This window comes from Sus scrofa, chromosome 9 (assembly GCF_000003025.6).
Source record: "Sus scrofa isolate TJ Tabasco breed Duroc chromosome 9, Sscrofa11.1, whole genome shotgun sequence".
NCBI lineage: Eukaryota > Metazoa > Chordata > Mammalia > Artiodactyla > Suidae > Sus > Sus scrofa.
Window position 1 is genome coordinate 10126208 of NC_010451.4, and position 16103 is coordinate 10142310.

Below are 16103 nucleotides of genomic sequence, written 5' to 3' on the forward strand. Positions count from 1 at the left end.
AGGGTCGGCAGAGGGAACGCTGGACGGTTGTCCAAACCTCTGTCCCCGTCTTTTGATTGTATCTCCAGGTTTTTAGAACCCTGGCAGCACCCGTGAAGATTTGTAGGGTCATGACCTTTTTAGTGCTTCCGGAGGACCTTCGACTGTTAGTCTGATGCGATCTCTGTCTCAAGAAGAAATGGGCTCCAGGGGCTGAGAGGCAGAATGGTGATGACACGCGGAACTAGAGCTCGGGTTCCCTGGTTGCTCCAGGAACGTTCTTTGCACAGAGCTGCAGTGGATGATCACTGGAGATATTTGAGAAAAGCAGCACATTTGGAATCAGGTCTAGAATGGCAGTAGGTTAAGGTAGGGAAAATTCTGAGTTTCTAAGGGTGCACGTTAGAATCTGGGGTAAAAGGAGCCAGTAAAGGAAAAAAACCCCCTAAATTAAATCTGAACAGTTTTGACCTTTCTTTACTCCTGTTTTTCCCCTTGAAAATATTTTAATTTAATCATTATTTCTGTTCTCTTTGCAGATAAAGATGCAGAGAGAATAGATCCCTTGAAAATGTTTTAAGTGTTTTTTTTTTTTTTTTTTACTAGAACACGTGTTAAAAAAACTTGTAGGATTAAGAGTTAGTGAGTTTATTTTCCTCCATATCACTTACTGTTCTTTTTCTTCTTTTCCAGAATTTTATAGAAGTGAAGTGATTAAGAATTCCTTGGTAAGTTTGCTTTCTGACAGGTACATGTGACTAAGCCTGTAACTTCTGTTTCAGAAAATCCCGAGACACAAAATAAGTTGAAGTTCAGTTCTGGTATTGTGATACCTCTGCAGTTAATCTGCTCAGTTACTGCTTAAGTCTCCATTGATTTGTTCATTTCTGTACCTCTAGTGCTTAGAGCATGCCTGGCACAAAGTAGGTGCTTGAGAGATATTTGCTGAATGAATTTGATGTTTTTTTCTGTTAAAAAAAAATCTGCGTCTTTTTCAATTCACATTTTATAATTCTGTCACTTTTATTTACCGGAGAGATTTTTGACTATTGGACTTACCAAACGTCATAATAAATGATATCTTTGCATATGTACTTCTTAAGAATTTTATGTTTCAGGCTGTGGGATGGGATCCCTCCACTTGTTTCTTGGCAGTGGCATCGTTGAGTTAGAAAGTCGGAAGCGTCCTACCTTTGATACTCTGTACCCTGGATATTTGCATGAATGGCTCAATTTTTTTGACTCAGTCCACATTGATAAAAAGAAGAGCTTTCTGGCAACCATAACATCCTTTTGACAGTCCACGAACCCACTGGACTTGGCCCCTTACCTTTCAACCTTACCTCCGAACAGTTTTCCTCACTCACTGTGTTCCAGGCTTAACCTCATTTTTTCAGTGCTTCGCACGTGCCACGTTTGGCTGGTTCCTTATGCCTGCGGCACCTGTTCCCCACATCGTCACTCGGCTGAGGAACCCTGTGGGGTCTGAGCTGTGTCACTTCGGCCAGGCGCCCTGTGACTGCGCCATCTAAAGGCGCTCCTTTCTCCTCTTTTCCTCATCGCCCTGTTCCATTTCCTTTAGAGCATTCATCCCTGCTGGACCCTCTTGGTCATTGATGTGTTTTTCTGTCAACCGCCCCCCAGAGTGCAAGTTCCACGAGGGCAGGAACCTCGCTCTTCTCGTTCACTTCTGCAGCCCTGGTGTCTCGTAGCATCGAGAATAGTATACGTGCTGAGTGGGTCCTTATCAGATGAATAGATGGATATCAGTGATGTGTTATCTTCACCGAATCCTTTTCCGCATGTTACCTCGTTTTGGTCCTTAGAACAACTCCGAAGGCAGATCCTAAGGAACCGACGTCCAGAGAGGCTCCTAGCCTTTTGCAGAGTCACACAGCTGCTGGCCCAGAACCACAGTCGAGACCTCTGCCTTCACATCTCTACTACCACGCTTGGCTGCTTCATCAAGCTGCCTTCTAAATGTCTCTCAAACACTGTAATAGCTTAGGATCCTCGGCCAGACAGGTTCCTTTAGCCCATCTTTGAGGAGCTCCGGTCACTAGTAAAACTCTTGTTGTACATGCATTAAATGCTGCCTGATAAACGACTGGCAGCCTGGCTGACCTCTAACAGCTGCTGAGTAAATACAGTTTCTCCTTCTCTCTTGGCTTAGTTGGAAACAGCACTGAGCTACAGACAGTTGAGCGCTGGGGAGGAGGGGTTAGGGTGCGGACAGAGTGGAATGTCACCTTGATTTATTCCACTCCCTTTTCTATAGTCAAACCTTGATTTCCTCAAATTTAATACACCTTACAACCAGCGTCCAGATCCAGAAACATATTTCCAGTGCTCTAGAGGCCCCCTTCTGCCCTCTTCAGTTACTGCTACTCTCTGAATGTAACACCATAAATTGATTTTACCTGTTTTTGAACTTTATCGAAATGAAATCATTCTCTTGTGCCTGGCTTCCGTGTCTCAGCTTTGTATCGTAAGACTCATTCATATGGTGGAGTGTCTTCGTGGTTTGTGGGCTCTGTAGTGTTCAGTTGTGTGAATATACCAGAATTTATCCATTCTCCTTTTGATGGGAATTTGGCTAGTTTGGGGCTATTGCGAATCATACCTCTATGAACATTCTTGTATGTATCTGTTGGTTGAACATTTGTATGCATTTCTGTTGGGTGGCCTTGCTGGGAATATTCATACGATAAACTTTAGTATATGTTGCCAAACAGTTTTCCAAAAGTGTTGTTTCATTTACACTCTCACCAGCAGTCTGGTGAACACTTGATTTTTTTTTTTCAATCTTTTGAATTTAAATTATTGATAGATATTTATATAGTATTTTTTGGTTTCAGTTTAAATCAAGACAGATATTTTTAATGTCAGACTAAGCACATGTAGTGCCAACAGTGTGCCTGACTTAAAAGAATTGATCTTGGAGTCCTCGTCGTGGTGCTGCGGAACCGAATCTGACTAGGAACCATGAAGTTGCAGGTTTGATCCCTAGTCTCAGTGGGTTAAGGATCCGGCATTGCCATGAGCTGTGGTGTAGGTTGCAGATGAGGCTCGGATCTGGTGTGGCTGTGGTGTAGGCCAGCAGCTGTAGCTCCGATTGGACCTCTAGCCTGGGAACCTCCATATGCCGCGGGTGTGACCCTAAAAAGACAAAAAAAAAAAAAAAAAAAAAAAAATTGATCTTAAGAACAGCTCTTTTTAAGGTTGTGCATCTAGATATAGTGACGCCTGATGACTGCCACCTGGTGGTCAAAGAGTGTAGGACCTTATTGATTTTAACTTTCTAAAGACAGAATCATCATTGAAGAAAAATGCTTGCTAGAATTAATGATAAATTGGACTATTATAGAGGGTAATAAATATAAGGGAGTAACATCAAGCAGAATGAGGGCGTGTCTGGCAGGGATGACGGTTGTTTTTCTTTGGTAATCACAGAGAAGATCCCATTTGAGCAGATACCTGAAAAGAGGGAGGGAACAAGCTGTGTATCTTCGTGGAGGAAGACTGTCCCAGGCCAAGAAGGTAGGAGTGCATTTGAGGATTTCAGGGAGTGGCTAAGAAGTTAGCATGGCTGGCGTGGAGTGAGCAGTTCGAGATTTGCTAGGCAAGCGTGACCGAGACAGCCTAAGGGACTGCGGATCAGAGCAGAGGACGAAGAGACCTGGAGAGACAGCAGGTGGTAGCCAGGGGGTGGATGGCGTGAGGATGAGATTTTGGAAGGTCACACAAAATTGGGAGCATCTGGTGGCCAAGGACCCCAACTTACTCATTTTCCTGCTTTCCAGTGTCCTTAGCACAGTGCTTTGCCCAGAGAAGTGCGGTAAGTGTCGGCTGCATTAACTAGAATAACCCCCCTTGACAGGCTGAACGGTGAGGTGTCTGCAAGTATGGGTCGGGGTCCTGGTCTCTTCCCAGCTGTATCTAGCATAGAACACACAGTGGCGAATTCCTAATTCCACTTTCCTATCTCTGGCTTCGACTAACCTTACCCTCCAAACCACTTGTTAGCTTTTGGGAACTTTTTTGTTTCTGGTTCAGGAGGAAGTTAGATCCTTAGTATTTTTTTTTTGGTCTTTTTGTCTTTTGTAGTTGTTGTTGTTGTTGTTGCTATTTCTTGGGCCGCTCCCGCGGCATATGGAAGTTCCCAGGCTAGGGGTTGAATCGGAGCTGTAGCCACCGGCCTACGCCAGAGCCACAGCAACGCGGGATCCGAGCCGCGTCTGCAACCTACACCACAGCTCACGGCAACGCCGGATCGTTAACCCACTGAGCAAGGGCAGGGACCGAACCCGCAACCTCATGGTTCCTGGTCGGATTCGTTAACCACTGCGCCACGAAGGGACCTCCAAGGAGGTGTTAATTTTTAAGTTCTCACTTGTGATTCAGGTGTGTATGGGATGCATTACACACATTGTTTCTCATCCCGATAGCAGTGCTACAAAGTCAGAAGGATTCCTGTGTTAGAGTGAAGGAAACTGAAGTTCAGACAGATGGAGGAACTTGCTCTAGGACCAGAGCTGGTGGGGAGCCCGGCTCTTTGACAGCTTTGTGCTGCCTCCCTTATGTCACACTTCCTTCCGCTGGGTCTAGTGGAGGCCCGTGATGGGCCTTGTAATTGAATAAACAAAGCTCTGTATTTTTAGGGAAAGCGTGTGACATACTTGTCAGAACCAAAACTTCTGTTGGAATTGTGACGGCTAGAGCTGTTTTTAAATCTTGGGAAAAAGCTGGATGAACAGAATAGACACTTTTAAAGAGTTACTGGCCTGAGGGAAGCTTAAACAAGTATATGTTTTAGTTGAATTGTGACCAAATGAATTAACTGTGTATGTGTGTGTGTGTCTGTGTGTGTGTGCCTGTGTGTGTGTGTGTCTGTGTGGGGTGTGCGTGTTGTGTGCATGAGAGAGAGAGAGAGAAGAGAAGAGAGAGGCAGAGGCAGAGAGAGTAGGGGTCGCTGCTCTTGCCTGTGTCGTCTTAAGTTTCTGGTGTTACCCTTCCTCATCTTCAAGGCTTTGCAGTCTCTGCCGGACAGTTACATAATTGGGGGGGGGGGGGGCAATTGACCCCTGCAATTACAGGACCAGGGAAGAAGAGGAGTCTGTGGAAACATGGAGGGGAGGGTGGTTAGGAAAGGTTTCTAACAGTGGCAAGACAGGAAGGATGAAGACAGGTGAACGAGGCAGGGCAAAGGGAGTTTATTGGGCTGAGGAATAAGGACTGCTTATACATTTAGTTTGCAATTCTTAAGACTTGTATGTTTTGGGAAAGTTGGAACAGCGTTTTTGATTCTTAGGTGTATTTCTTGTGACCATACATTTGTGGTAAGTGATAAGAATAGTGGTCACTTGTTTCTGCTTTGATATTTTCTTTATATGTGTATTTCTTTAATAACCAAGAGGTATCAGGAGTTCCCGGGCCAGGGATCAAGCCCATACCGTAACAATAACCAGAGCCACACCAGTGACAATGCTGGATCCTTAACCCTCTGAGGCACCAAGGAACTCCAAGGCTCTTTTCTTTTCTTTTTTTTTTTTAAGTTTACAGGATTCTATTCCATCTAATTTGACAGTTTAAGCGGTCCTTTTGGTATGCTTCCTGTTTTTGTTTCTCTAAGCATTTGTGCAGTTGGTGGTTTATTGAATTCCATTCTACCCTGCTGTTTCACTCCTGCACTTTCATGGTCCCAGCTCACTGTGGAGAGGGACCTCTTGTAGGCATGGCTGGGGCCCGGGCCTGGGCCTGGGCTTTGAATCATGTTCCTGTTGCCTTTTAAGACTGCAACGCGTCCAGTTTATATAGTTCAGTTAGTGCCTTTAAGAGAATAGCCCTCTGGATCTCCACTTATCTCTCTGGGTTCTAGCTTTCCTTTTGGCTTGGAAAATCTTTGGTGATGATGGTGCTTTATTATTATTTTTAAAAATATGAAATTCCCTGGTGACCTAGCGGTTAAAGGATCAGGTGTTGTCACTACTGGACCTTGGATTGCTGCTGTGGTGCGGGTTTGATCTCTGGCCCAGAAACTTCTGCATGCCAGTTGCAGCCAAAAAAAAAAAAAAAAAAAGTTCAGCTGGCATTCTTAGTTGTTTTCAGTGGGAGGATTTTCTAGCCCGCCGTTATCAGAAGTGGCTGGCTCCCTTCCATTCATTCCTGCGGCCGAGTATGAAATTTAGTCTTACTGTTTCACAGTTACCTGCTCTGTTTTACCCAAAATATTATTTCCTATCCCCATTGCCCATCATTTTCAATAAATTTGTCTAAGAATAACTTTAGCTTCTTAAAATAACTAATGAAAGATTTGCTTCGAATCTTTCAAAAAGAGATTTGCTACTACCAAACATTTCAGTGTATATTTCCTACAAACAAGGAGCGTTTTACATAATCACAGAAAAGTATAACTTGGACACAGTACATTTATCCAACCACAGGCCTTCATCCCCCACCCCCAGCTTTGTTGAGGGACAGTTGACAGAAATTGTGTATATTAAGGTGTGTGGTGTGATGTTTTGGTGTGTGTGTATACACACATATATATATATAGATACTGGTTTCATTTCCTTTGGATAGCTACCCAGAAAAGGGATTATTAGATCATATAGTAGCTGTAGCTTTTGTTTTTTGGTTTTTTTTTTTTTTTTTTTTTTGGTCTTTTTAGGGCCACACGCACGGCATATGGAGGTTCCCAGGCTAGGGGTTGAATCAGAGCTGTAGCTGCCGGCCTGCGCCACAGCCACAGCCACAGCCACGCCAAGTCCAAGCCGTGTCTGCGACCTACACCACAGCTCACAGCAATGCCAGATCCTTAACCCATTGAAAGAGGCCAGGGATTGAACCTGCGTCCTCACGGATATCAGTCAGATGTGTTTCCCCTGAGCCACAGTGGGAATTCCGGTAGTTCTAGTTTCAATTTTTTTGAGTTCCCTCTGTCCTGTTTTCCAAGTGGCTGTACCAGTTTACGTTTCCACTGAACTAATTCACAGTCATAATTCAGATACTGTCAACTCTCCAGGACCCAATTCAGAATCACTCTGTTTTTAGTTGTCATGCTGCTTTATTCTTATTAGTCTGCACAGTTGTTTTTAGCCTTTTGGGGGGGGGTGTTGGCTTCAATTTTTGAAACTATACAGACCAGTTATTTTGTAGATTCTCTTTCAATTTGTCTGTTTCCTCATGATTACATTCAGGTTATGCATTTTTGGCAGGGAAACCATAGATGCAATATTATATTCAGTGTTTTGTTTTAGGAGACACATGTTATTGGCTTGTCCCAATATTGATGGTAACTTTTGTCACTTGACTACAGTGGTGCCTGTCAAGTTTTTCCATTGTGAAAATATAATTTATCTTTTTCTTTTCTTTTATTCTTTTTTTTTTTTTTTGCTTTTTAGGCCTGCACCCATGGCATATGGAAGTTCCCAGGCTAGGGGTCGAATTGGAGCTACAGCTGCCAGCCTACGCCAGAGCCACAGCGACGCAGGATCTGAGCCGCGTCTGCGACCTACACCACAGCTCTTGGCAACGCTGAATCCTTAACCCACTGAGCGAGGCGAGGGATCGAACCTGCAACCTCATGGTTCCTGGTCAAATTTGTTTCCGCTGTGCCATGATGGGAACTCCTAATTTTTCCTTTTATAATTAATAAGTGATTTGTGGGGGAGAAACTTGGAGGCTTTGTATACATCCTGCTTCTCATCAAATGCTTGCTCACCAGTTTTAGCATCCATTGATTTTCTAACTCGCTCCTTGAATATTTATTATTTGGCATTCTAATTTTCCTTTATCTCCTATTTAATTAATACTAATCTCCATCTTTATGGACTCAAAGGTTCTGTTTTATTCAGTGAGTTATAATCTATTAGCATCATTATTTATTTTGATGCTGAACTTATCCCACGTTTGGTTAGTGAGAGCTCTGTGAATGGATCCTTTGGCATCATTCTTTGAGTGCTTCCTTACCCTCTGGCCCAAGATGTCCCAGAGGCACTTTGTACTCTTCCTGCCCCAGCCCTGGAATCAGCCTTTTCCCCGAGGAACTTTGGTTCCTTTTAGTGAAACTGCTGAATAGACAGATCTGAGCAGGCTCATTGCTACTGGTGTGCTCATTACTTCCAGACTTTCTTAAGGCACTGAGCTAGGAACACACACACACACACACACACACACACACACACACACACACACACACGGTACCCCTATGTCTATTGTCCTGTCTGTCTCTCTATTAAAAACAATGCATTCACACCATTCTTACCAATTTCAGTCCACCTGAGCTCTCAATTCATTTGTAACTCCATCTTCCAACCGTGAAAAGCCTGGCTTCCACTGTGCTCAGAATATTTCCTCATGCTTAGAAAACACAGAAAGTGGCCTTAGAATGACTGATTCTTCCCACTGTAAGAAACAAACGTATACATTAGAGTTCAATATTTATTTACAGATTTTTTTAAAAGTAAAAGTTATATACCATGAAAGGCATACATTTTAACCATGCAGCTTGCTGAACTTTCGTAAGTGCCTATATACCTGTCAAGACATATACATTTGCCATCATTCCAGAAAATTCCCTGTTGCTCAGTTCTTATCCCCACAAGAAGAAGTTATTTTTCGCCATGGATGAGTTTTGCCTCTTTTAGGACAGTACATCATATAAATGGAATAATCATATAGTATGTATTTTTTTTTTGTATTCTGTTTTTAATTTTTGCCTGACTTTCCAGCTATATTTCTTTGTATTAATTTTGTAGTCATTGCTCTAAGGATCATTACATATACTCTTAACTTCCTCATGTAAAACAGAAGAACCTTGCAGCATATGGTTCTGGCTGTTCTGTTATTTCATATATGTGACCCTCTCTACAGTTAGAGCTTTTGCTTCAAACAGTCATATATGGTATAAAGAATGTAGGAGCTTTTTTTTTTGAAAATTTATACCATTGCAGGTCTGCCTTTTAAGATGGCCTAGCTAATCTTTGATACGCATTTGTAAAAGGCACCGTGTGTTAACAGGATAAAGAACCCAAGACACCCAAACTGAGCCACTCTCCCCAACTTCCTCTTTGTGCACGTGTATCCGTTTTAAGGCAGATGCTCTTCTGTGCGGAGCACAGCAGAAGATCCACATTCTGTACAAGTTCACACATTCTCAGGTGTTTTTCAGGGCCATTTGTCAGGATATTTGTTTATGATAAAGCCTATTTAAACAGTTTTTTCCTAATGAAGCTTAAAGAAGTTGCTACACAATTTTGAAAAATCATTTAGAGCTGTCCTTCCAGACCCTTCATAGAAAAGTTCAATCTTTTCCCTTTGTTTCTTCTTTTAAAAATGTCCGTATCAATTTGTTCAGTATGTCAGGGTGTTCTTGCTGGAGCCAGTGACCGGCTTCTGACAAAATAGCCTGAAATAGTTTTTAGCAGAAGTCTTTGTGACTTCAGCCGTCTCAGCCGCCATAAATGCGTCTTTCTCTCCCCATGGTCGTAGTGTTGGCGTGATCCCCATGGGCTGTTGGAGAGGCAGGCAACCTGTCTGCACGCACTGAGGTTCAGGTTCTTCATGCCTCCGAGTGGAAGAAATTCAGCGAGAGACAAAGTGATAGGCAAGAAATAGGTTTATTAGGATAGGACGCTTGAGAGAGATGCAAGCAGGCAGGCATGCAAGCTCTGCCAAAAATAAGGAATTTATAATTACTCAGCATTAACTTTTTTTTTTTTTTTTTGTCTTTTTAGGGCCACACCCACAGTATATGGAGGTTCCCAGGCTAGGGGTTGAATCGAAGCTGTAGCCACCGGCCTACACCACAGCCACAGCAATGCAGGATCCGAGCCGCGTCTGTGACCTACACCACAGCTCACGGCAACGCGGGATCCTTAACCCACTGAGCGAGGCTGGGGATGGAACCCACGTCCTCATGGATACTTGTTGGATTCGTTACCGCTGAGCCATGATGGGAACTCCACCAATGCTTTTTATTTCTTCTTACAGATCCAAATTTCTGTCTGGTTTTCTTTCTCTTCAATGTGAAGAACTTCTTTTAGCATTTCTTGTAGTACGGGTCTGCATAGTCATCCCTGGACCTTGCTATTCCTCTTCATCTTCACACCTAAATGGACCTCTCCCCTCTTTAGCTGGGTTGCTGGGACAGTTTGGTGAGATAGACACTCAGGGTCGTATAAGAATGGAGTTTTATGGCTCTTAGGTTGAAATTCTTGGATGGCTGGAATTTAGTTTTCATATGATCCCGAATGAAGGTGAATGTACAAATGTGCTTAATTACTATATTATCACCGTGCTATTTATTTATTTAGGTCTTTTTAGGGCTGCTCCTGTGGCATATGGAGGTTCCCAGGCTGGGATCAAATTGGATCTGTAGCCGCCAGCCTACGCCACAGTCACAGCCACCCCAGATCTGAGCTGTATCTGTAGCCTATACCACAGCTCACAGCAATGCTGGGATCCTTAACCCACTGAGCAAGGCTGGGAATTGAACCCGTGTCCTCATGGATCCTAGTCGGATTCGTTACCACTAAGCCATGATGGGAACTCTGCTAATGCATTTTATTTGTTCTTATAGATCCAAATTTCTCTCTGGTTATGTTTCTCTTCAACATGAAGAACTTGTTTTAACATTTCCTTTTTTTTTTGTCTTTTCTAGGGCTGTACCTGCGGCATATGGAGATTCCCAGGCTAGGGGTCAAATTGGAGCTACAGCTGCCGGCCTACACCACAGCCACAGTAATGCCAGATCTGGGCCATGTCTGCGACCTATACCACAGCTCACGGCAATGCCAGGTCCTTAACCCACTGAGCGAGGCCGGGGATCAAACCCACAACCTCATGGTTCCTAGTCGGATTCATTTCCACTGGACCACAACGGGAACTCCAAAGTTTATTATTCTCTCCTGAGCTTCTTCTTAATACATTTTACATATTGGGCTTTTTGTTAAACAAGGTAATTATTTAAAACGAATTTTGAATCTGGCAATATCCAGTTGGATTTACTTTGAGGGCATTGTTTATATGTTGGTTCTTAATAACTGGGTATTAAGTGCACAAATAAATTGCCATAGGAAGCCATGTTAATTAAAGATTAGACTATATATTCCTTCTAGAGACTTTAATAAATAGGCACTCTGTGTGTGAATGGAAATGTCTTCTTAGGTCACTTAAGTTTGCAATGGAATATATTTATGAGTTCTTTTGGTGAAAAAACAAAATGATCTACCACCCACCTGAAGTAACTGTAGCCATAAGCATTTCGGGTTTTCTTGCTAAAGCACGTGCTCGTTTCCATCCCCAGAATCCAACGTGGCGAAGTCTGGATTTTGGAATCATGCCGGACCGTCTCGATACGTCTGTGTCCTGTTTCGTGGTGAAGATATGGGGCGGCAAGGAGGACATTTATCAGCTGTTGATTGAATGGAAAGTCTGTTTGGATGGACTGAAATATTTGGGTCAGCAGGTAATTTTTAGACTCGTTGCAGGAGGTTCTCTTCTCTAAATAACCTGTCTCACCTTGTGGAGCTGGGATCTAAATCACCTCTGGATGACTTAAGCACTCATTCTCTTTGTGATGTGCCGCCCTGGTAGGTACATGGAGTCCTTGGTAACCACCCACCCCACCTTGGAATAAACACTGTTTCTATTTTGGGGTACCTGTGGGACTACTGATAAAATAACCCTAAGTTATATCTACAAACATCCTCCGTATTTCTTTTTTTTTTTTTTTTCTTTTTAGGGCCGTACCCACGGCCTGTGGAAGTTCCTGGTTTAGGGGTTAAATTGGAGTTGCAGCTGCTGGCCTACACCACAGCCACAGCAACACCAGATCCAAGCCGCGTCTACGACCTACACTGCAGCTGCGGGAACGCTGGATCCTTAACCCATGGAGTGAGGCTAGGGATCGAACCTGCATCTCATGGATACTAATTGGGTTCTTAATTTGCTGAGCCACAATGGGAACGCCCTTTCATATTTCTTAATATTTATTCAGTATATACTTTCCGGTATGTTTCTTTTATTTATTTTTGTCTTTTTGCCATTTCTTGGGCCGCTCTCTATGGATAGAATGTGATATTAAGTGCTTGCTTACATTTTGTGGGGAATGGTACTTCTTAACATTAGAGTTGCAGGGCTGTAGGCCTGTAGGGGAGGTTTTTGGTTTTTTTTTTTTTTTTTTTTTTTTGTTTTTGTTTTTTGCCAGAGAAGACCGCCTTCACCATGCCTTTTAATTAACTCACTCCTTAGGTGGTGGTCGCCTTAAAATGCTCAACTGTGCTCATGTCTAACTTGCCCTGATTTCAGTGCGTTAGCATTTCAGGCATCTTCTTACAAAGCTGGTTGTGCTGGTATAGCAGAGAACCAAAGAGAGAGAACATGTTTTTCTAAAGTCATTTAGATGCTTAGTAGCATTGTAGACAGTCACCTGTGAAATAGGTCTGAGAAATAACATGCTACTAGGGAATTGTTGCTGGGTACAGCAGGGTAAGGATCTGGTGTTGTCTCTGGGGTGGCTCGGGTGTTGCGTCAGAGGTGCAGGTTGGATCCCTGCCCTGGTGCAGTAGGTTAAGGATCTTGCACTGCTGAAGCTGTGGCACAGGTGGCCGCTGCAGCTTGGATCCGATCCTGGCCTGGGAACTTCCATGTGTCGTGGGTGCAGTTGGAAAAAAAAGTAGCCTACTACTAGAAAATGGTATAGTGGAATTACACATTTTTAGAGGGAAGTAAGGCTAAGATGTTATCAGGTTAACAGCCAAAATCACTTAGGTTTGTTGCCTGGGCATCTGCTTTCTGGCAGGCATCGTTCTTAGCATTAAGGATTCAGAGGTGAGTAAGATAAGGTTCTTGGACCTGGTAATCTGATGTTTGATGAGTGTTTGCAAGGAGAGCAGCGGGAGTACGTGAAAGGTATTTAGACAAGCCAGGATAGAGTTGGGGAATGAATGCCTTGAATGCAGTTTTTTTACAAGTTAGGTTTTTTGGGGTGTAATTTACATACAATAAAATTTGCCTTGTTAATGTGTGCAGCTCAGTGATTTGTTTTCTTCTGGCCTGTGAGATGGAGCCAGCCTGTTTCTCAGCATTGAAGTAGGTCCTGTCGTTTTCTGATCACATTAAAACTAATAGTGTGTTTTCCTCCTCTCTTAGATTCATGCCCGCAACCAAAATGAAATAATTTTTGGGCTGAATGATGGCTATTATGGTGCTCCATTTGAACAGAAGGTAAGAGGATTCTCATAACGCTGGGAGTTTTCTTTAATGCGGGCAGGCCTCGATGATGGGTGGAAGCTCTGTGTGAATGGATTCACGTTGTAAGTCTCCTTGTTTGTTGTTGGTGTGGCTTGGGGTGAGGGCTTTTTAAAGTGAGGCCTCATTTTGTCCACACTTCAGTTCGTCTTTTCTAAATCCAGATTATATTAATTTTCCTGAAAGAAAATCTCAACTAGCTATTTTCTGCATAATCCCATAGGGTTTAGGAAAAAGAGTAAATTTAATGTAATATGATTTTATTAAATGCTTCCAATATCTTTTGCAACTTGAATACATTTGAGAAACCTCGAATCCAGTTACAGTCAGTGCTGTCTCTAATTTAAAGGTGGTTAGAGAAAAGAGAGGGCATTCTTGTTTGTTAGGTACCTGCGCTCTGCGGTACCCGGTCAAGGGACGCGTGTCCTTTACCCCCACTCAGCACTGGCCGCTAACCAAGGAAGTGAGTTTCCCACATCATTTCCTCTTAGTCATCATCTTGTTTCATGATGCTTGTCTGAAGTGCTGTTGATGGGGTGCTCGGTTCATTCAACAGCTATTTACTGAGCACCTGCGGTTATGTCAGCTGCTGTGCTCTCGAGTGCTAAGGGTACAGTGCTGAGCAAATGGACTTTTCCCTTGCTGTCGAGGAGCCTCTGGAGGCAGGGGACACTGATAAAGTCACCTCACAGCGAACTGTGTACACAGGAATGGTGGTGAGTGCTGCAAAGCCTGTGACGGGGCGCTGGCTTGCTCCGCTGGCTCACGAGAGGCCGTCAGGGTTCCCGTCTAGAGGATGAGTGGAAACGAATCGCGTGGAGGGAGTGAGGGCTGAATGCGGAGGGCGTTCCGGGGGGAGGAGGTCGGAAGGCCATGAAGTGCCAGGGGAAGTGGTGAGTTTTAGGGACCGAGGGACAGTCAGGGTGACAGGGGAGCCTGGTACCAGACGATCACATCACACAGAACCTTTCAAAGGATTTTACCCCAAGAGCAGCAGAGTTTGTTGAAGGATTTTTACCATGGCAGAGGTATCATTGGATTGGAATTTTAATAATTTCCCTCTGGCTGCAGTAAGCTGATTACAGAAGAGGCAAGAATATAAGTGGCAGACAGTAAGAAGGATCTGACAGGATATTGGTAAGAGATCGGATGCTTTGGAGCAGGGTTATGGTAGAATAGAAGATAGATTTAGGAAAGTTTTAGGAGGTAGAATCATTAGGACTTGGTGATGGTTTGAATTTAGGGCGTAAGAATAAAAGACGGTGTTAAGAAGGATGACTTTGGGGTTTTGGTTTAGATGAAGCCACCGGATGAATGAAGGCGCCAGACACTGAGAGAACCCAGGGCCACTGGAGGAAGGCCACCTTTGGGGGAGGGAGTTTGTGAGTAGCTGAGATTTGATCACATATGGAGATGCCTTCGAGGTATCTGTGGGTTGGTGTTAGAGGTGGCATTTGAATTATATTGAGTGTGGAGTTTAGAGAAGTAGGTTAGAGAAATTAATGTGGGTCAATGGCAAATAGTCACTGAAATCATGAGTTCAGAAAAGATAGGCTAGGTTCAAGCTATACAGTGTCAAAAGGGGGCGCTCAATAACCACACCTTCGGATCTCCACCTTTTTTGCTTGTTTTTGTTTTTGAGGGCCACATCCGTGGCACACGGAGGTTCCCAGGCTAGGGGTCAAATTGGAGCTGTAGCCGCCGGCCTGCACCGCAGCCACAGCAACGTGGGACCCGAGTCGCATCTATGACCTACCCCACAGCTCATGGCACTGCCGGATCCTTAACCCACTGATCGAGGCCAGAGACTGAACCCGCAACCTCAGGGTTCCTAGTTGGATTCATTTCCACTGCGCCATGATGGGAACTCCCTCTTTCTTTATTTTAAAGCCCTCATCCTCTAAGTTCCTGTAGTATTTCAACACTCTCTGTATACCTTTGACATAGGTGTAGCTCTTTCTTCCTTTCTAGTCTATAAACTTCTGGAGGACAGCTTTCCATATGTAATTTTTTTTTTTTGAGAGTTAAATTTTTATTTGGCGTGAATTAGGACTTAAGCCCGGGAGATGGCATCTCAGGTAGCCCTGAGAAACCACTCCCTCCATATGTAATTCTGAATTCCCAGCACCTGTCATCCTCCTTGAGACATGTACGCTTAGTAAAAATCTTTTATTTAATGAGTGGATTGTGGGAACTGCTACTGCTGGTATTTGTCATGTCTCATGTATAGAGTTAGCCACCCTGAGCCTGGATTAAGGCTCAAGTTCCTCTTACAACTAGGAACCGTCTAGCATAATGTCTGGCAAACAGTCATCATGGTAACAGCTAATATCTCTTGATTGTTACTGTTAACCAAACACTGTTTTAAGAGGTTTATATCTATTATATTATTGTATTTAATCTCCCTCAGAATTCTCTAGCCAGAAGCTAATAGTGGCTGAGGTTTTGGGTAGACCAATAACTAACACCCCTTTCTTCCTTTCTGAGTTTGGAGCATGTTCAGAAATAAGACGGGGGTAAATGGAAATCAGAATGTTGGCATTAGCACTGATACAACTGATGGGCTTGAAGTGGTTTCAAGCCAAATAACATGGCTTAAATTCTATAACTAAAAGTGCTTTTACACAGGACTTCCTCCCTAGTTGATTCCCAAATCACAAAGCAAGCACCACTGGGATTTTCCCCTAACAGCGACAAAACCTGATCCTCCAAGATCAAAAAAGCAAAATTGATGACTGCTTTACCCAGGCTGTTCCTGAATAGGAGGGCACCTAGGAAAAACTAAGGCAGCCATGGTCCGTCTCATCTCCCAGGCTCTGAGGTCAAGCTCCTGCCTGTCCTGGGGAGGAGTGGGTTGAGGACACAGAGAA

General features: G+C 43.6%; 1 protein-coding gene across 6 annotated transcripts in view; it reads left to right on the forward strand.

Moving 5' to 3' along the window:
• UVRAG (UV radiation resistance associated) overlaps positions 1-16103 on the forward strand; it is a 282079-nt gene that overhangs the window by 37429 nt on the left and 228547 nt on the right. For 4 of the 6 annotated variants that reach the window (XM_021062526.1, XM_021062531.1, XM_021062527.1 and 1 more), the window contains 3 exons: positions 673-707; positions 11288-11449; positions 13135-13209. In XM_021062526.1, the coding sequence (XP_020918185.1) occupies positions 673-707; positions 11288-11449; positions 13135-13209 (272 nt within the window). The remainder of the gene's footprint in view (positions 1-672; positions 708-11287; positions 11450-13134; positions 13210-16103) is intronic. The other 2 variants (XM_021062529.1, XM_021062530.1) reach the window with 1 other exon arrangement.